Below are 22,789 nucleotides of genomic sequence, written 5' to 3'. Positions count from 1 at the left end.
TTCACCTACAATCATTATAATACTCCTCTGCCCTTTTTCTTCCATCTGTTCTCCTTGGATACATTGTATCCATCATATTCTATTGCTATAAGAATATCATCTTCAGTTAGCAAGCTTTCATAATAGTAATAATTTTTGGTCTTCTTTCATTTACCAGAACTTATAAAAATGCATAGCCTTTATACCTGATGCGTCATCTGGCATTATTGAACACATGATAACCAACCACTAGGTTGATAATAACAAGCCTGAGTCAACTCGTCAACTAAATTTCCTATCCATCTACAGCAACCAATGCTTTTCTTGTTTACTGAAACAATAAGAAAAGCAGTGTTCTTTTCGTTTCTTTCACTCGCTATGTTCTCCTGCCCTAGCATTCGCAGTGTCATCCCTTCCATACTATCCTTATTATTATTATGCTCTCTCTTCTCCATCTCTTTCTTTCTTTGTCATAAGAATCTTGATCTCTCACCTTTATCCATAGCTCTCTTGTAACCATTCTGTCATAAGTTTTCCTGACTACCTGTATTCACTCTTTCATTGAACAATTTCTCCAAGCTCCAGGCACTTAATCTTATCCATACAAATTCTTTCTACCTTCAAAAACACTCCAAGCACCAACATACTGTACTCCATTCTCCTACATAGTCTCCACTTTTAATCATTAGCAATTACAGCTCTCTCTCTCTCTCTCTGTTTCTCTCTTGCTGGGCTCATTAATGTCAAGTTCACAATCACCTCATTCAACAAATCATTAATATCTTCACTCATGGCATATTATTTCCATTCAAACTGTTTGATCCAACTAATGCAATCATGTCCTTAACTACTGTTTTATCTACCTGCATATAGTCTCAGTCATGTCACACATCTCCACTCCTAGATTTTATTTTATTTTTTTTAATTTGTTCATCCAGTAAATACACCCCTAATCACAGAATCATCATCATACAACTCTAAATTCTTTTTCTCCTTTTCAATTCTTTCACTCTTTTCCCATATTTCATCACTTTTCTTAACTTTCCTGAATAATCTTAATAAGTGGCTTTCCAGTCTCTCCAACTCCTGTTTCATATCATAAGTTTACTATTCAAAGAATAATATTTTCCTTTACATTCAGATATTTGCAAGTTTTTTTCACTTGATTATATAATAAATTAAAGATGCCAAGAAATTATATTCCTGGTTTAATCCTTTATCCAAGTGTAAGCAAATAAAAATCTGTGCGTGTCAAGCATTTTATTTCTAACCCAGCTCTCAGATCCATAAGTTAAATTTGGTTTAAGTTAAAAAGGGATACTAAGGCAATTAATGTGAAGTAATTAATCTCTATACACAAGTAACATGGTCACAATGTCACTTCAGATGCAAATTTTTATTTGCTTACACTTGGATAAAGGATTAAACCAAGAATATAATTTCTTGGCATCTTTAATTTATATTCTTTATACACTTGCATAACACTTTTCTTGACTTTTCTGAATATTCTTAATGAGTGGTTTTCCAGTCTCTCCAATCCTTGTTTCATATTATTAGTTTACTATTCAAAGAATAATATTTTCCTTTACATTCACTTGCATAACAATGCTTCATATTATACTCTTCACTTCCCAGCTGTTGAATACTATAAATTTGTGACAATGCACCAGAACTTAAAGATATTGCGTCTCTTTATATAAAATGATGGGATATGATTACTTAACCAGCATATTACTATATTAATGGGTTTGTGGATTTCATCGTCATCAAATTCCTGATGTGTACCCTCAGGAGTGGTGTACAGGTTATTATTATATAATTATTACGTGACACCTCCAGGGAGTCCAAAGACTCATCGAGGGAGGCCACCTACTCTACAACTGCAACTACACCAATGCCATCTACTGTCCACCACCACTAATATTTTCACAGACAACCACAAACATCCATGCCCATGATGGGATTCGAACCTGCAACGTTTTGGTTGGAGAGCGGATATGCTAACCACTTGGCCAACCAGGTCAGCAAAATGACATTATGACAGTACTACATGAAAAGTTACATCATTAGTAACTTCCAATCAACAATTTTCCTCTAAATTAATCTGCTATCTGTCAAGACTCCAATATTATCAGATCTCATATTTCTGTCTTCTAAAGCACTTTTTACTGTATCAATCCACCTAGTTCTTAGTCTTATTCTGGATCTTTTTCTTGCTAGCCTGGCAAAGAAAACACTTGCTTTGCTAATGTTTCATCTTCCATTCTATTTAAGTGACTGTATCATCTGAAATTAGCTCTGCTAACACTCTGTTAACATTCTCCTGAATGTTAACAATCAAAGGTTCTTTCCTAACATCCTCATTTTTAATGTGATACTGTCATTGATGCCATATGTTCACTCCACTAATCTTTCTCAGAACTCTCATATCAGAGGTCTCCAGTCTTTGATTAAGTGTTATTTCTAACCCAGCTCTCAGATCCATAAGTTAAAATTGGAACGCAGTCTTGTTTATAGCTACTTCAGTGTTTTCACTAATTTCTCAATTATTTCAGAGAAATTTATTCAGCTGACTATACCAGCTCTTCCTATTCTGTTGTCTATTGCCATATTTAATTGGCCATCTTCACTAAAAAATGTGCATAAGTAGCTAAGATGTTTTATTTATTATATAGATATTCCATTCAAGATGCAGTTGATATTTTCAATGTTTCTGCCTATTGTGGGAAAAACTAACAAATTTGGCATATAGCTGCTTCCTCATGAATCCTCTTTCCTTCAGGTTTCATTAAACAATTACTAGGACTATCTAACTTGGTATATAACTTACGTAATCTTAACATTACTTAAAGTAATATAATGGTGGTTGGCTTTTTTTTTTTTTTTTTTTTATCTTTTCAGGTTCTCTATTAAAGGGGTTGAAATTACAACAGGCAGAGAGGAATTTATCTTATCTTACAAGCTTTTTTTCCCCCTCACTGAAATCTTTATGACATATATTGTAACTACCTACAGATTTGCTTATAAAGCCCTTCAGATACAAACTTTTGTATGTTACACCTAGATAAAATGTGGATGAAATCAAAAATATAACTTTTTGTCACAGATAATATATTCCACTGACTTAACATTTCTTTCCCACATTTCTTTCATTCATCTGCTGCCACTACAGTTCTCCTCCTTATGAAAATCATCCTGACCTCTTTGACTTCCCATCTTCAGAGCTTGATTTCATTCAGTCCAAATTTCCAAACACTGAAGTCATCTTTCTTGGTAATTTCATTGTCCACAATTTTCAGTGGCTCCCTTTTTAGAATTTCACTGACCTAATAGATGACCATAGATTTTTGCTGTAAGCAAAAACTTAAGACAGATCATTCAATTCCCTACCAGAATTCCTAACAATCCTATTCACTCATCCAACACTCTGGATCTCTTCTTAACTAGTTCTCCCTTTCAGGTACTCTGTTCAGATGACTGCTCCTCATGGTGATTCAGATCACAATCTTATCCAAGTTCCATCTCTAGTGAAACATCATTCATCACTCATTCACTTGTGGTCTAGCATTACAACAATGCCAAGTGGGGAGACTTACGTGACTTTTACTTCTCATTTCCATGGTCAGAGTACTGTTTTCAATCTTCAGATCCAGATACCTGTTGTGATCTTGTTATAGAAATAATCCTAATTAGAATGGAAACTTTCATTTCTCACTGTGTTCAAATTTCCCAACCCATATCTAAACAATGGTTCTCCAAGAAAAGCAAACCCTATCACAAGTGGCTTGAGGCCAAAACACCAGCTCCCTTCACAGCCTGCACAGTTGCCTGAAACACTTCTAAAATTATCAGCTAACTTCAACAAGGATAATCTAGAAAACACACTACTTGTTCTACTGGCTGTGGCATCCCTTGCCAAAGATGTTGAGCAGAACTTTTCATCTGTGCTATCTCCTCTTTCTCGCTGCAATGGTAGAATTGTATCATCTCTCTTAAAAACAAGGCTGATGTACTAATTCCAAATTACTTCCTTCTTTGCCTAGAACATTCCATTTCCCTGCCTCCTGACCTTTTATCAGAAAGACATCAGAAGAATAAAGAAAAACTTGGATACCACTAAGGTAGCCAGTGGAATTTCAATTATTGTCCTCAAGAGATGTGCTCCCGAACTAATACTTGTCATTTATTATCTATATACACTAAATTACACCTAGCTGGCACCAACCTTAAGCATGGAAGCAAGCCTATATACAATCAATCCCCCCCCCCTTCCAAAAAAAAAAAAAAAAGATGATGTCTACCATCAACCTATTGCCCTCAACCTCAATTATGTCCAAATTAACAGAGTAACTTATCAGCAGATTCTATCAAATTCTTCAACACTTGAAGAACTGCCATCTAATTAGTGACTACAAGCATGGATATCCCCAATCTAGATCCACAGGAGATTTCCAGGCCTACATCACACCTCCGGACTCATTCCATGGAAAGGTGCGAAACCTATGCTGTTGCACTTGACATCTCCAAGGCTTTTCACAGGGTCTAGCATTGAGAGCTTCTCAACAAATTACCATCATATGGACTTCCTCCATCCTTCTGTAACTGGATTGCCAATTTTTTCTCAGATCAATCCCTACTTGTAATGGTGTATGCTATTCTCTCTTCAGATTTTCCTGTTAATGGTCTTGCTCAGAACTATCATTTCACTGATCATCTTCCCAGTTTATATAAACAACTTATTCTGACTGCAAAGCTTATTTGCAGTTTTAGTGATGATAGACCCCTCCACTCATCCTACCCACATGACAAGCCTTTTACAGTACTCAAACATCAAGATCATCTGTGGTCTGAACAGTGATCTCGACAGTATTCTTGATTGGGGTGAAAACAACATAGTTAACTTTAATGTTTTTGAAATACAGTTTTGCTTGTTTTCTTACAAAAAGACCTCAGATCTCCTCTCCTTTTGATAATGCTCAGCTCAACAATAAAGTCCATATCTCTCTTCTCAGACTGACTCCTACTTCCAAAAAAACTCAGCACCCTTTTCTGCTCAAGATAGTACTTCTCTTCTGACCAGTTACTGATCTGCATAATGAAACTCTCATGTTTGGGGTGATGCACCTAAGACCTCCCAACATTTTTTTGATGCTGTTCAGAAAAGGGTAGACAGTTTGTAAGAGACATCACTTACAGACTCTCTTCAGCCATTTTCTCACAGATCAGTTTCTACACTGTGCTCGCTTCTAGATATTTCAATGACTGCTGTTCTGAAGAAACTGTATCCATTATGCCTTCCATTTGTACTAGGTCTACAGTAACTTGAGCACCAGCTGCTCAACACGCCTTTATGCTTTACATTCAAATTGTATATTCATTAAACCTGCTATTTTAGTCACCTTTCATTCTATCTACCTGAATTCTATGGAATAACCTCCCCTGTAAAGTATTTCCAAAGGACCACAACTTCCAGCAGGTTAAGAAGAAGATCAACAGATTACTCTGCTTCTGAACCTTGCACCCACACATGGCATCTATTTGCTGTAGACCCTTCTGCCTCTCATGTGACAGAGTAATAATATATTACTATCTTGTGAAATGAATTGAATGACTTAAAACGAGAGTTTAAGTCTAACTCTCGGTTTAAGTCATTCAACTCATTTCACAATTTCAACCGAGTTAATGAATCATCAATGCAGTGAAAACAAACGCACTCCAACTATTTCACATCCAGATTTTAGAAGTAATATGATGATTATCTTTTATATACCTTGAGTATGAGAGTTAAAATTTCTGAGCAAGACTGATCTCCATATTACCACAGGTCTAACTTCCACTGAAGATGCCTTGAAAATGGTCAAATCAACCTGGCTAGCAACTATCCACATTAACATCCTAGTATTCAAGCTTCTGTGTTGATTTAAACTCATAAGGTTTAATAAAATGAATACAGCAGAGGAACAATAAATATACGTTCATTAGATTCTATATTTCATCTCTTTGAGAGAACATCGGTAATACAATCTCAAAATTACATAAGCACATACATTAAGAACTCAAAATAATAAGTGGAAGAAATTAGACTAAAAGCCTGAAGTAATATGGGGGGGTGCCTCTATGGTTGCTGTGGGCTACTAATCAACAGCAACCATAGAGAGCAAACCCTATGGATTAAAATTTCCCAAATCTGGGAAAGTTTATTTATCACATTCATATTTATTAAGATTAGGCTGGTTTAACAAATCTGCTGCTGATTCTAAGAAAAGCCTATCAAGTTTATATTCACTGCAGTGAAACACAGTAGTGTGTGTGCACAAGGCATTCAAAGCATGGTCAGCTGGGGACCTGACTGACCATAGTTATGGTGGTAGATATATCTCTTATGTTCACCAAGGTCGATGTTGGCAGATCTCCCAGTCTCACTATAATAAATAATTTGCAAGAACAAGGAACCCTGTGAACCCTGAACAGGAAGATGCTAAGGAGAGGGGGTGGGGGGTGCAGCCAGCTTTAGATGAAGTTTGAAAACAGTACAGAGATTGTATTTTTTTAGTTCTGGGTATTTTTTCTGAGATGCCTGGGTGGAACAGATGTTGAAGGCTCTTTTGACAAGGGATATGATAATGCCATATTGTTGAGAAGGTGGATGATAGGAAAGTTCATGTATATAGCTACCTGTATGGTTGGGTTTTTCTGCAAAATGAGAAAGAAAGGGCACCACTGGGAAAATGTGCAATTAGAGTATCTAGAAAAGGCAGGCCATTATTATTATCTTTTTCTATAGTGAACTGGATTCTATTGTGCTGACTTTGAGAAGGATGAGAAAAGAGTTCAAAAGATTTCAAATGTTTCATAAAGAAATAAGTTAGAATGGAGGACAGCCCATGGCTGTGCCCTCTGTGACCAAGAAAAGTAGCCAGGATCAAAGGCAAAATTGAAAAGATCAATAATATCAGGGAGGAAAAGCATTTTCAGTAAATAAAGTGTCAGAAAGTCGAATATTGGTAAAGAAAGAGCTGATATCAAAGCTCACCATTATATCATTATTACTTAAAACTAAATGTTGAATTAAAAATTTGAACTGAGTGGAATTTTTAATATAACATGAAGTACGACTAGTAAGTGTAGTTAAGATTTTATTATTATTATTATTATTATTATTTAGGCCTCCAAGGAGTCAAAAGACTCATCGCAGGAGGTCCTTCCTAAGAAACACAAGTCTATCAAGAGACATCGTGGGAGGCCCCTCCTAGGAAACACAAAGTCTATCATACCACTACTTAAACGCATTGACCGTTCTCACTCTCACCAGGCAATGCATTCCACGGTTCAACCACTGTCCATGCAAAGAAACCATACACCTCCCCCCCTTGCTCAAAGTTTCCTTTTGTAACTTCCAGGGATGGCCACGTGTCATTGCTCTTCCAACTGTTCAACCAAGCAAAAGAACTCCCCAGTGTCAAACCTGTAACCTCCTCTCAACAGTTTAAAAGTTTCAATCATATCACCTCTCCTCCTATCCACCAAACTCTGCGGTCCACATTCCCTTAGCTGATCCTCATAACTAACATTGTACAGTCCTGAAACTGTCTTTATTATCTGCCTCTGTACCCTTTCCACAGTTAATTTGTCCCCTTCAAATCCTGGGAACCAAATCTGAGAACAATAGTCTGAAGGAATGATAACTCTTAAGTCTGCAGGTCAGCAACCTTCTCATTATTGCAGCAATTCTATGTGTTACCTTCACCACCTTTGCAATATGTCCCTTGAATTTCAGGTTTCTATCAATCATCAACCACAGATCTCTTGTCTCCCCTACTTCCTCAGTATATCTCCTTCAATAGAGTATGCAGTGTCCCATCGATGTGTCCCAAACCTCAAGACTTTACATTTTGCTGCATTAAACCTACACCCCCATTAATTTGCCATCAGTCTAGCTTATTCAAATCCTCTTGCATGACTACCACATCTGCACTATTACTAATAACCCTTCCCAGCTCCACATCATCTGCAAACAACTAAATATCCCTCTGCAATCCACTGACAATGTCATTGACATAAAGGTTAAACAATACAGGTTCCAATACTGAGCGCTGTGGGATCCCACTTGCAACCTCCTGCCTCCCTGATACCTATCGGACAGCCAATCCTGAATCCAGGTGACTCACCCAACATCCAAACCGATGTGTCACAACTTAAATACCAGCTTATTATGTGGCACCCTGTCAAATGCCTTCGCTAAATCCAAGAAAATGGCAGTATATGTCTTTCCCTCATCCACTGTTCTTGTAACTTTATTATAAAAGGCTAGCATATTACTAAAACAAGAGCACACCTTCACAAATCCATGTGGACTCTCACAGATAACATTACCCTCATCTGACTAATGTTGTATACAGTCCCTAAGTAATTTCTCCAAGATCTTAACAACTACTGATGACACACAAACAGGCCTATAATTAGACACTTCCAGTCTGCTACTGCCCTTATGCAATGGCACTATCTCACCTTCCTTCCATTCCCTGGGCACCGTTCCCATAGCCAGACTTTCATTGAAAAGCCAGGTCAAAGGAGCTGTCAGTTCCTTTGCACATTCTCTCAAAACTCATGGTGAAATACCATCCAGTCCCAAAGCTCTACTGACATCCAGAGTACTGAATATTTGGAACACGCTCTCCTCCTGCACCTCTAAACCTTGAACCTGCCCTATCCCTCTAGTATTAAAATTTACTCCTCCAGGATGAAAAACACCAATAAAGTGTTCATTAAACAATTCCACTGCGTCCTCTACATCAGTCACTCTATTCCCATTTTTATCCCACAATATTCTTCCACAATCATTTCTCCTCCTACTGGCCACATAGCTAAAAAATTCCCTAGGATTTTTTTTCGAGCTTAGGGCCAATCTCTTCTCATATTCCAGTTTTGCTTTCCTTACCATACTAGTCACTCTCCTGGCCTGTATCATATAAGCTTCATGCATCTGCTCTTCACCTGTCTCCTTATATCTCTTCCATAGCCTCTTTTTCACATGTAGCTCCTGTTTAATATTGTTGTTTGTCATCCACTTTACAACAAATTGTGTCCTCTTCTTCACTTGTGGAATACAGCTTACTATTGCTGCTAACAAATATTCCTTCACAATTTCCCAAGCGCTAATGATATCCCAGCCTTCCAATTCCTCCCTTCATAAAACTTGCCCAAGTTGATGTCTAAGACTATTATAATCACCTGCTGTATAATTTCATATATGTTCCCATCTCTTTGATACTCCTGCATTTCTATTCATCTTCCAAGTTGAAAACCACATGGTCACTCTCTGCAACTGATGGGAGAGATGTCATCTCAGTTATTATCAACTATTCTGATGCTATGACCAAATTCAAAACTCTTGAACTTCTTGTTCCCTCTATTACATGTTGCCTAATTCTAGAAATTCCATTCGCTTATTGCTACATTCATCTTTCTCTCCCCAATTTATACTGCTGTAGTTAAAATCTCCAATAACAATCATTCACTTGCCAAGCTCAACTCTCTAAACATCTCCTGGTCCCCACCTCTGTGCTCCTTGGTTTGTAGCAATACCCCTCTAAATATCCTGTCTTGCTGATCTCTACCTCACACCATATGCTTTCAAAATCATTAGTGTTACTGCTTTCCAAAGCCTCCTCTCTTAGTGGACATAATTCGTCACTTATCATAAGCAGTGCTCCACCACCACCACACGCTCTCCCTTCCTATCCTGCCAAAAAATGCTGTACCCTGCTACTTCTATTCCTGTTATTATATCCTCTTCTGTCAACCACGTCTCAGTGATCCCAATAATCTTTGGCCAGGCTGATGCTATCAACGCCACCAATTCCTCTCCTTTATTCCAGATATTCCTGGTATTAGTATAAAGCATAAAAATGCCACTGTTTCTATACCCAGTATTATCCCCTCTAGACTCCGCTGGGCTCAGCGTTATTTGATGTCGTCCCCCTTCTCCCAAGTACCCATTCCCACAAGAGGCCATCCCTGCTACCATCCGCTCTGGGCATTCTCTCCATTGACACACTGACTCGTTCAGAACAGCAATCTCTCCAGATGACTACGTCCTTACTCATTCAAATGCAAGCAGTCTCTAGCATACAATTATTTTCTGTCCTCCAAGCATCCATATATTCTAATCCTCTCTTCTGACACATTCTAGCTATTATGTTATTAAATATAACTGCTCATCTGCTCAGCTCGTCACTATCATACCTAGGCAACACACATACTATCTTTCCTCTCTGCGTCTTCTTTCGTACTACCTCAAGCAAGAATGTCATATCTCTTGCTGCCCAATTTACATTACCTCTCAAGTCATTTGTTCCTACCATCACAATCATCTCATCCACCCTTTCACCCCTCTAAATTGCCATAGCCACACTTTCTATTGTTCCTCCAGGCAAACACTCCTCACGTATCCTATCTTGCACACCACGGATCATTGAGTCACCATACATTACACCTCTTATAATTTCCTCTCTACCACTTATCCTATTCTCTCCTATCATTCCCTCTTCTACTGTTCCCATTCTCTCCTCTTCTATCATTCCCAAACCTCTCTCTCATTCCCCAAACTTTCTCTCACTCCTACTCTGATTTGCCTTGCATACATCTCTTCCATTCTTATAATCTCATCTTTCATACTTCTCATCTTGTTCACAAGACATTCCACCTTTTTCAGCTCATCTACCCCTCTCTGTAAGTTAGTCACTCTTACTCGCCATTCGTTTACCCAATCAAAACCATTTCCGTAAATTTCACAGTCATTCAAGCCTTCTACACTCTGGACTCTTATTTTCTCATCCATACTTCGCTCATCATTCTCTCCTATCACACTATTCATCTCCCAACATATCTTTGAAGCAACTAGGTCGGTTATCGATATATCTAATTCATTAATTTCCTCCCACTGTCAGCATTTTGCGCATATATGTACTCCCCCTTCTCTCACTCGCCACATATCCAACTCCCGGGAAGCCTACATGCCCCAAACATTGCATGCCATAAAGTCCTTTATCATGTTATGTATAATAGAGTTCTTAAATGGAAGGACTTGGTGATGTGATTTGCAACTGCAGTTGCATCTGCCATCATTCCTTATTGCCAAGTATGTAAATACTAACTAATCGCTAAAAATATATATGAACACTGTATCATAGATATATATAAATGCTAAATATAAACATATACAGGGTGTTCGGGATAAATTTGACAGTTTCGTAAGGAAAAAGAAAATCTTCTTTGTATCTATTAAATTTAATGAATGGACAAAAAAACATTACAGGCAGAGTTAATTACAATACTATCAACAAGATTTACTCAAAATAACCACCATTAGCATCGATCACAGCTTCAATTCTGCTTCGGAACCTCGAACAAGCTGATGCTACAGTCTCCCTGGGAAGGGCCGCAAAAACTGTTTTAATTTTATCCATTAACTGGGCTTTTGTATTACTGGAAGTGCGATTGGTGTCTTTTTCAACTGCGCCCCATACAAAATAATCCATGGGGTTAAGGTCTGGGGAGTTTGGAGGCCAAACATTTGGACTGGTGAAGTCGTAGAAATTTTCAGACAACCATTTTTGACTTTTCACAGAGGTGTGGCAAGGGGCCGAATCCTGCTGCCATACATACGGCCTACCATTGGCTACCCTTGTTATCCAGGGCTTGACTACAGTTAGCAACTCCACGAACAAAGCCCGAATTCCAATGCCAGGGTTCTTCAACACCTGTTCCTGCAGATTTGCGAGGAATTCTGCTGTACGAACGCAATCAGATCGTCTGCTAGGGATCTTTCTTCTTGCTACATGCTTACACTTGGATAAAGGATTAAACCAAATATATAACTGGTAACATAGTCAAGTGAAAAAACTTCCATCATTAATACAAGGTTTGTGTGAAAAGTTTGGTAAATTTCCAATAGAGGGCAACACAATTCGTTCATTCACACCAATATAGGCACATATCATCTTTTTCATGACCCCTTGGCAAAATTTTATGTTGGCAGGGGCCACATGCAATGCATAGTTCTCTTTTGGCAAACATTTAAAATGATCGTGTTTGCATTTTTCATAAAAATGAAGAAAAATGAGTTTCGTGCAGTGATAAAACACTTTTATTTGAAGAAGTGGACGGCTACGCAGATCAAAGCAGAGTTAGATGCAGCTCATAGGGACTCTGCACCAGCATTAAAGACTATTTATTCTTGGATAAATGAGTTTAAACATGGTCGTAAGTCCATCGAAGATGAAGTGCGCTCCAGAGACACCCAACTGAGGTCACTATGAACAAAATCCATGGTATTGTTATGGAAGACCACCATGCGAAAGTGCATGAGATTTCTGAGATTGTAGGCATCTCAACTGAATGGGAGTATAATATCCTACACAAAAAATTGCACATGAAAAAGGTGTGTGCATGATGGGTGCTGCAATTGTTGACTGTCGATCAAAAATGCATGCGAAATGATATTTCAATGCAGTGTTTGCCAATGTTGAATCGCAATTTGCAGGAATTTTTGCATCAATTCGTGACTGTAGACGAAACTTGGATCCACCACTACACACCTGAGTCCAAGCTGCAATCAAAACAGTGGACAATGCCCGGTGAAAGAGCAACAAAAAAAGCGAAGACCATTCCATCATCAGGAAAGGTCATGGCATCGGTGTTTTGGGATGCTAAAGGCATTTTGTTTATTAATTATCTTGAAAAGGGTGAAGCAATAACCGGGGAATATTATTTCAATCTTTTAACCAGACTAGACAAAAAAAAATTCATGAGAAAAGACTCAGTTTTTCCAGAAGAAAAAAAAAATCATCTTTCATCAGGACACTGCCTACCCACAAAGGTGTTTTGGTAATGGGAAAATTAAGGGATCTGCACTATGAATTGTTGGAACATCCACCCTATTCCCCAGATTTCGCTCCCTCTGACTTCTATCCCTTCCCAAAACTAAAACTCTTCCTCGCTGGTCAGTGTTTTTCTTCGAATCAAAAGATGATTGCAGCTGTAGAAAAGTATTTTGCAGATCTTAGTGAGAACCACTATAGTGATGGGATAATGGTGCTGGAGCATAGTTGGAATAAATGTATTAAGTCTTAAGGGAGATTATATTGAAAAATAAAAATAATTTTAAAATTATAAATTCGTTTTTTCATTGTTAAGTTGAGAACTTTTCAGATCACCCTCGTATGCAGCTTATCATAAATGATTACAGAAAACAACATAAACATGAATAAATGTTTAAAGGTTTTACTTACAGAATGTGAAGTAGTGCATGCTTTTTTTGAAACAACAGCCCTAAGAAATACATGTTTTTTTTATTAACAAGTATTCAAATACATCTTTAATCATTTGATTCAATTATGTCTTACAATTTAAGAAAGCCAGGTTACTAAATAATTACAACTTTAATTCTAGTTTAAGTGTCCTCTCCCATATAACTAAGTCATACACATAGTACACACAATATATATGCATATACTAAACGATTCATTTCAGAAATTGACTTTTTGAATATCTGCTTGTCTAATAAAAAGGCAAAAGTTTAATTGATCACTAATAGATGTAGAAAACTTGTCATTCGTGTTGCTCTATTTGCATTCCTGGGTCCAGATCAGTTATGCTTGCTTATAATCAATTTTGGAGCCAAAAAAGTTTACAGGAGTCTGGAAGACAATATCACTGCTCTTAGAAAACTTTTCAGATTCAAAAAAAGAAATTAAACCTGTTTAAAAGCAAACAACGTTATTGGCTGGAAAACAGTGCAACACCAATGAACAAGTTCTATTATTAGTGAAGAGTGCTGAACAATTATTATACTAGGAAACTACCAGTTATGAGTTTAACAGAGTTGCTGCTACTGCTATTAGTCATTTTTACAAAAATCTGATGCAACAAAATCTGTCCTTCCATTTTTTCCAAATCTTAAATGTTCCTTGCAAATGAGATGTGGTGAATTGAATATGAAAGATACAGTCTGTCTTAGTGTTATACTCAGAAATCAGCCAGCCACCACACATGTAAATTAGAACCAGAAGTGAAGTTATGACTCATAAAATATGCAAGTGGGTTGATAAGAGCATGCTAAATTACTCTTACTTTCTCAAGGAACCAGCAGAATGAATTATGAAACCATCAGAATCATTTATTTTGAGAATTTAGCAAACACGTAGTAGAGCCATAGGCTATTGTTGCACATCAACTCAATTATCACTAGAAAACATGTCCAAAGATGAGCAATAGACTATATTTATGTACCTTTTGAATGATATTCACTCAAGGCACCACACAAGAATAAAATAAATACGATAATTTATTAATCTGTACTCACCCCCCCCCCCCCAAGTGCACAAAAAAGTACTAATACAATTATGTAATTGTAGAAACAGGTCACATATGGTACCCTCTAGTCTGCAGCTGCTCATTTTAAAACCCTCCTGCCATTTAGCAGTAGAAAGGTATTAATATGGGCATCTATTAAACTGAATGGTACAGTTATACTTGTTGGAATACAGGAAGGTTCAGTGATGGTGCTGACTCCAAAAATAGTAGTATCTCAGGCTTGTAATGGCTCCTGTGTAACAAGCAACATTTTTTCTTTAATGAAGAGAAAGAAAATACCTTTTCTGTATGAAGTATTCAACATATGATATGGTCTGCTTTATCCTGCATAATGTTAACAGTCGTAACTGTTCAATTTTTTTTTTTTATTTAAAGATAGCAATCTTATGTATAGGATTAACTGGTTTTGGTTCTCTGCAGTCAGGCAGAGAGGTTATGTACTCAATGATTGTTAAGATAAATTACACATGAATAACAGTTGTTATAGGATATTACACTTTTCATACCAATAACAGTTATTATAACATAGTACAACTTACACGAACATAACAGTTGCCATAAGACAATATTACATATTTACATGAAAGTAACAGATGATCATCATTCACACTGTTAAGCTCGAAAATCTATTTTTTTTTACCCTTTCTTTGAAAGGGGGAGCAATGATGTCACTTCTATGTTGGAAAGTAAACTGTGATGCAGTCGCCCTGCTCAGCCAGGAGTTGATTCCTTGGATTCTAGACTTGGTGGAAAAAGGTCTAAGGTGTTGTTTTGCCTGGTGATGATGCTCATGTAGGATACGACTTCTCACCTTTTGTTTGAAGGCTGCAAGGAGATGGTCAGTGAAACTGTTGTGTGTCGAAGACAGAAACTGTATATTACTGTTTTAGCAGGATGAAGAGATAGTTGCACATCAAATATAAAGAGTCAAAAATGGTATTTTTGACTCTGCATGGACAAGATTGAGATAATCCTCTTCTGTATGAAGACAACCGCAGGTTAAGGCTGCAATTTTCTGAGATGAACGGATTAATTGCATGTTGATGGGACATCCTAAGTAGATATGCCAGACTGTTCCTGCTCGGTAGTAGAACAGACAGTTATCTGAAACATCCGGGTTGCATTTCTGTAATATGGTTGGAATGGGTATTGCATTGTGCCACATTCTCCACTGAATATCTGTGTCAGGTTTTGGGGATCTTGTGTGAGTTGGTGTTTATCAAAAAGTGAAATAGTGTTTGGTGGGATGATGCAGGATTTTCCAATGAAGTGCTTTGGTTGGACTGGTGTATTAGATTGCTGTAAATTTTATCTATATTGCAGAGTGTAAGTCTCACCCATGCATTGTTGGTGTTTATCAAAAAGAGAGGCAGTGGATCTTCTGCATCAGGAGAACTGAGCCCCTCTTCCATTATGCTATCAGGCATAGCAGCTTGAAACACATATTTCACAGCATGTATCTGCTCAGCCTGATTCCTGCATTTCAAGTTTGTGAATGATTTTGGAAAGTGTCAGGTAAGGCTTGGAAAAAGAATATCACCCAAGACCCTCATGCCTCGGCAGCTCTATGGAGGAAAGAAAATCTCTGAGTGATGGGGTTCCTTACCATCATGTTGTGGAAGATGGATTCCATGAGGATTTAAAGGAGGTATGTGGTCTTCACTGTGTGTTGGAGGTTTAACTTCTTCCATCTTCAAAGAGCATCTTTGTAGAAATTTGTTAGGTTCATTGGCACATGTGCTTTTATCATTCTTACAGTTGTGGATAAAGAGAGATCTCTAGTGAGAACTGAAAATATATTTGGTGGTGAGTTTGTGTGCCATTTCCTGTTGTTAGGTATTAAAAAAAAAAGCAAGTACAGAATGTTGTTATCATGTGGTCAATGCCAGTCAAGTTTTGTCTCCTCCTCCTTTAAGAGAAGTACTTAATTTGGAGTAGGAAAGTCAATTTGTTTGGTTTCATATGAATCGATAGATAGTTGGCTGTATTGGCTTGATATATTGCACTGGTGGTGTGAGAACCTTTAGTGTGTGCCAAAGGACACTGGTAACTATTCGGTCCAATTATTGCTCTTCCTCTTGTGGAGGCAGTCTTGTATTGCTGTCCACTTTTCTAGTACTTGCTTGAAGCGTTTAATGAGTACATCTCAGTTCTTATCCATGTAAGAGGGCGTGTTTTCTAGGTAAATTCCCAGGTGTTTTTTCCCCCCTCTGCAGACCAGTGAACATTGGAAAATTGGTTGGGTTTTCCATTTGCCACACCACAGTCCTGAGGTTTTGTGTGCATTTAGTTTAGCTATTGGGGCCACTTGGTATTCTTAGTATGCTGTTTGTATGTTATAGAAATCTTCTTCTTTGTGGGCTATATCTGTAACATCATCAACATATACTGTTAGGGTTATGGCTTGGTAAGAAAGCTTAGGACGGAATGCCCTAAGCAGCATGCTTACTCTATGCAGAAAGGGCTCTATGGCAAATTGTGTAAAGAGGATCTGAATATGGACAACCTTGTTAAATACCTCTACTGTATGGTACAAATATGGTGAGCTTGTTTATTTTCAGGCAAAAGTGTGCTTTAACATATAACATCTCAATGGATTGAATGATGCTTGAACCAAAGCCAAAGGCTTTCAAGCAGTTGAATAGGAGTGATATTCAATGTGGTCAAAAGCTTTTTCTTGGTCTAGTATTACAAGACCCATTGTTTCACTGTTATTGTTAGCTATGCTTATCAGATCCCTTATGAGATGTAGATTTTCATTCGCTTCTATGATTTCGTTCAGCGCCGGTTTAAGTTTGTTGGCAATGACTTTTGATGTTATTTTACAGTCAATGTTTATGATGGAGATGGGTTGCCAATTTCCTAATTTTGTAACATCTCCTTTCTTTGGAATAAGCTTAATAACATAATGCACAGAAGCTTCTACAAGTCAGAGAGGTTGTTCCAGGAATCAACACCTTAAAACATACTCCAAACCTTAACAAGTATGGCTGTATAAATCTACCAAAGATTTGGGAGACAGTCATCCTAAGACCAAATTAATATTTATTGCTTTTATTTTATTTTATTTTTTTCAAACTTCTTAAGACTATTATTTGGACTACTATTTCAAAACTTTGAACTATTTTTTTATTTGATTATTTATTATTATTTTTAACCTAGATGGCACCCTATTAGGACTTTAGTCTTGTGTTGCACGTTCAATTACTTATACTAGCCCCACTGTTACACCGGATTGTGGTTATCTTGCATTTGTAACAAACTTTGTGTCATGTGCTCTGAAGATGCTGGATATAATACCAGCAAAATACTAGCTTTTAAGTTAATAAATAGTTATTTTCTTATCCATCTGTGTTCATATCAATACCATTAAATCTATTACAACAAGCTTAATAACAGATGTTGTCATATTGGGTGGTAAGCCATGGGTATTGGCTTCGACATACATTCTGTAGAGGACAGGTCCAAGCTGTTCCCAGAAGGACTGGTAATATTCAAATGGTGAGCACATCTATGCCAGGAGATTTATCTTTTGGTAAAGAGGTGCAGGTAGTTGTCAAATCATGTACTTATGGTGAGAGTCTTTTCACATCAGAAAGAACTGTATCAGTGGCTGGCATCCATGGATGTAGGATTTGCTTGGTATAGGTTTTTGTAATACTGCAAGGTATATAAGAGGATTTCATCATGTTCTTCAATGATGCTTCTATTATCCCTTGTTATAGTAGAAATAGTGAATTCATTTTGCATTTTTTTCAGTGAAAATATATACTTTGTGTATCTGATAAATCTATCTGATAGATATAATGGAAGTATTAGAGCTATACTCCAATCATCTTGAATTCAACCTTCTAAACAGGCTCTCTGCAAAACTTTACCTCCATACATAAGCCTTTCTGGTTGAATATCATCTGCTCTAGCTGCTATCCACATTTCAAGTTTTTTTACTGCTTTTTCTACCTCAAATATTAACATGTACTACTCTTTTGCACGACTCATTAAAGTTTACTAGTATGGTTCTGTCACTGTTTAGTTTGTTTAACAGTATTTCTAAGTAATTACTCCAGAGACCTACGATATCTTTTATCCTCAGTTTTCATGTCACTTTTATCATCTTTGATTCATTTTACAGTACTCTTTCCTCCATTTTTAAGCTTTTTCACTAGCCTCCAGAACATTTTGCTACCGTCCTGATATTTATTTTCCATACTCTTACTAACGTCTTCCCATGACTTTTGTTCAGCTACTCTTACACATAGGTTAGCTCTCCTACATTTTTCTCTGCATTTCTTTTAAGTCATCTGCTGACTTATTTGCTAGACACTTTTGGTATGCTTTCTTCTTTCCCAGGACTGCTTCTTGTGTCCACCATAGTGTACTTATTTTTTTATCCTTGCCAACAACTTTACAACATACCTCCTTAGCTGAATCAATATTCTCTTCAGAGTTTGCAACTGAGACTCTAAGGTTTAGTTCTTGTTTTCAAAATGTTTCATTTTTTTCTTCAATAATGTTTATATACTTGAGGCTACAGTTTACCTGTAAATGCTGATGAACTTTAATTCTTTTTAAAACTTTCTTATATGCTATTATTTTCAATGTGATATTTATTTTTATCCTACTTAGAACTAAGAGATGGTCACTTCCAATTTCACATCCTGTGTACATTTTTCTATTCTAAACCAGCATGAAGATATCCCTATCAACAATGGCTTCCTCAATAAGGCTTTTCTTATTTCTTGCTTTTTCTCTGAATGTGAACTTATGCATATTATTATATTGGAATTTGATTAATAATAACTACTCCATATCCTGAGCAGAAATCTAGGAAACACTGTTATCATTACCTTTGAGTTTTTTCCAAATTTTCCCAAAACGTTTCTATATGCCTGGTGGGATTCATTTCCTACTCTGCTGTTTCGATGCCCAACAAGGACCACTTTTTCCATTTTCTCTTTGTCAGTTGTCTGTTCTAATGTCAAAAAAAAATCCTTCCACTTCTTCCTGAAAAGAAATAGGCTTATAACATAGGTTTAATAGGAAATAAGTTTCATTGTCCATTTCCTCATTGCGAGATCGACCACATCACTTTACTTGAAATGCCTTCCAATCAAGAAGTTTATCTTTATGTTGAGTGTTGAATGCTATCACTACTCTTTCCTTTCCTTGTTCATTATTTCCTGAATATAACATCCCATACTTATTATTATATATATACAATAATAAAAACTGAATGCAAAAATAAATAATAGATGAATTTCACTGAACATTCCACATAAGATTTATGCAAGCATACTTGAAAAGAGGCTAAGAAAAACTGCAGAGACTTGGTGTGAAATAAGCTGGATTTAGGTCAAACAAGAGTTGTCAGGATCAAATTTTCATTTTAAGACAGATAGTTCAGAAATCGTGGAAACATAACAAAGATCCGTATTTAAGTTGTGTAAATCAAGAATATGCAAGGTGTCAGAAAAAAAAAACTCTTCAAACTACTACAATTATATGGTATATTAGTAGAACACCATACAGAGCAATACTTAGTCTATATTTAAAGATCTATGTCAGCAATTAAAGAACTGACAGTAAAGGAAGATGGTTTATGAAAAGTCAAGTGTAAGATAAGCATACATACTATATTCACTATCAACTGATCTTCTTTATAAATCACATTATGAAGAAAAATGGCATTAAACTTGATACTAAAATTGGAGATGTTAATCTCAACTTTTTAATTTACACAGATGATATTTTATTCTTATATAAGTCTGGAACAAGTCTTTGGAGTGTCTTAATAAATTCAATAATTGGAGTAGGTTAGTTCTCCAAATTGTCAATATGGAGCAACAGATAATGATAAGTTATCATATACACTCCTTGTGAGTGCACAATAGGAATATGATTATATGGAAAATAATCACAGCCAAAAATATCAAACATACAGGCCAGCCAATTACTACAGTTAGGAATCTATACTATTGTTAGTAAATGATAGTAATTATGAATGGCTCAATGATGCCTATCATTACCAGCTTAATGGCACAAAACAAAACAAAATGGAGGGAGGGCACAGGGGAAAACCATATGTTCATAGCTCAGTGTCCAGTTCCAAACAATCTTAAGAATAATTCATGTTAGAGGTTAAATGGAATATTAACAGCACTGAGAAAGGATTAAAACTAATTTTAATGCTTCCAATATTTCATCTCCGTCACAGAGACATCTTCGGGGATTGCAAAAACTTTTTGTAACAACACACACACAAATACAATACAAAGTGAAAATAAAGTCCTATCTAGGTGGTACGTCCTCTATGGGCATTTGCAGGTGGCCTGGGATGTAAAGATTGATCTCTGATAATTAAAGTTTCCCAAATTTTGGGAAGTTTAATGCAACCATATATGTTTAAATTAGGTTGATTCTTGAGTGCAGATGCAGATTCAAAGAATAGTCTTTCTTTTTTGAATTTACTATGGTGGAGCATGGTAGTTTTTTTTTCCAGGAGATCCTGTGGGATGTATCCAAAACATAGTCTGCAAGGCAGATTGACCATAATCGTGTTTGTGGATGTAAGAACTGTCAAGCTATTGCAGGAAACTGGATAAAACATTAACTATGTTATACTGATACCCCAATCTTGTGACATCAACTTTTTTTTTTTTTTTTTTTAAATAATGCTTATGCTTCTCTAATGGATGAACAAGAAGTTTGTGCAAACTTGATGCCAAACAAAAAATTCTTACTACTTTTTCACCTTTGGCTAGTGGACATACTGCATCTAAAATAACCAGGGTTCTGGTACCATCCAGACTGACAATAGTTACCTAATTGAAAATTGAGACAAAGCATTTGCATAGTTTCACAAACAAACAGGATGTATAATGTACAAAATCTAGATTGTATTCATACTACAGAGACAACATGAAATGGAAAAAAACCATTTGCTTACATATAACACCTACACTACACGTAGGTATTACATGCAAAGTGTTACATATGATCAGGGCTGACATTTAGTGGTTCTCTCCAGGTGGCTCAATAAATGTGTTATCTTAGTCTTTTACATAAAAGAATAATGGATTTTAAAATAAATAAAATAACATTTAAATATTTGAGATGTTAGTTACTGCAGATTATAATGATCCGACACCTATTCATAATGCCATAAAGTTCAAAATAAAATTAAAGATAAAACATTGAATTCGAATTACCAGAGTACAGTTTAAATAGATTAAGAACCCATAGATATCAAAATAATAAACAAGATGGCAGTTAAAAAGAATAAATTACATGTACATACCGATAATCTGACATGAAGATTAAGTTTTCCCAATACAGGTACCGCAGAATTAGAAACAAGTTCTTCAACAGCATAGATGTTGAAGAATGAAGTTTCACTTCTACAGAATCTTCAGGATCTTTGTTTATATCCATTATAGCAGAAAATTGTGTCTATAATTAAAAGAAAGAAGGATCAGTTTTAGTTTCAGTAATAGATAACTAAAATAAATAAATAAATAAAAAGTGGAATAAAAATGAAATGGATTGAGCATATAATGAGAATAGACAGAGGAGAAATTCCAAAGGTAGTTGTAGTATGGATCCCAGGCAGGAATAGGAGAAGGCCTAAACTAATTTCAGACAAAAAAAAAAAAAAAAAAAAAAAAAAAAAAAGGGGGGGGGGGGGAGATAATATTCAAGCATTAACAAGGTGGTATATTTTATGCCATGTGAATGCTTCCACCCATGCAAGGCTTGTGTGGTTATTGATACAAAATAAATAACGGAAAAAAACTCACGTAGAAAGATTATTTAATAGTATAATTTTTGCCTGTGTCACAGGCATCTTCAATACATTAAGCTCAAAATTAAACACTAACTGACAATTCCAAAAAGCGCCACCTAAGTAGCTGGTGTATTCATAATGCCATAAAGTTCAAAATAAAATTTTAAACATAAAACATTGAATTCGAATTACCGAGTACAGTTTAAATAGATTAAGAACCCATAGATAAAATCAAAATAAAATTCCAAAAAGCTTAGGTGGCACTTTTTGGAATTGTCAGTTAGTGCTTAATTTTGAGCTTAATGTACTGAAGATGCCTGTGACACACAGGCGAAAATTATACTATTAAATAATCTTTCTACGTGAGTTTTTTCCGTTATTTATTTTGTATCGATATGTCTACTCACGGTATACCTCTTTTAAAAATTATTGTGTGGTTATTGTACATTAACAACATGAGTACATAATCTGGATATTAGATTACATAACAATTTAAACAATTCTATAAATGCATCATACAGCTTAATCCAACAATTTTATAGATGCATTGAAAAGACTGCAAAAACTTAGTCAAGTATGCAGTTATTTTACCTATTCTCCATAAAAAGGGATGAAAGTTACCTTAACAGGAATAAATTAAAGTTATATGTG

At 36.2% G+C, this 22,789-nt stretch overlaps 1 protein-coding gene across 1 annotated transcript in view; it reads right to left on the bottom strand.

Annotated features, from left to right (window-relative positions):
* LOC150107826 (Fanconi anemia group J protein homolog) overlaps positions 1-22,789 on the bottom strand; it is a 463,872-nt gene that overhangs the window by 206,656 nt on the left and 234,427 nt on the right. The window contains exons 15-16 of the mRNA XM_090391581.1: positions 21,653-21,804; positions 13,272-13,311 (exon numbers count right to left, since the gene is read on the bottom strand). Of these exons, the coding sequence (XP_090247707.1) occupies positions 13,272-13,311; positions 21,653-21,804 (192 nt within the window). The remainder of the gene's footprint in view (positions 1-13,271; positions 13,312-21,652; positions 21,805-22,789) is intronic.

Source organism: Typopeltis vanoorti, chromosome 4 (genome assembly GCF_054136105.1).
Source record: "Typopeltis vanoorti isolate ZY-2024b chromosome 4, IOZ_Tvanoo_1.0, whole genome shotgun sequence".
Taxonomy (NCBI): domain Eukaryota; kingdom Metazoa; phylum Arthropoda; class Arachnida; order Uropygi; family Thelyphonidae; genus Typopeltis; species Typopeltis vanoorti.
The sequence above is the reverse complement of the archived record's forward strand: the minus strand, read 5'-3'. Positions and strand labels throughout refer to the sequence as shown.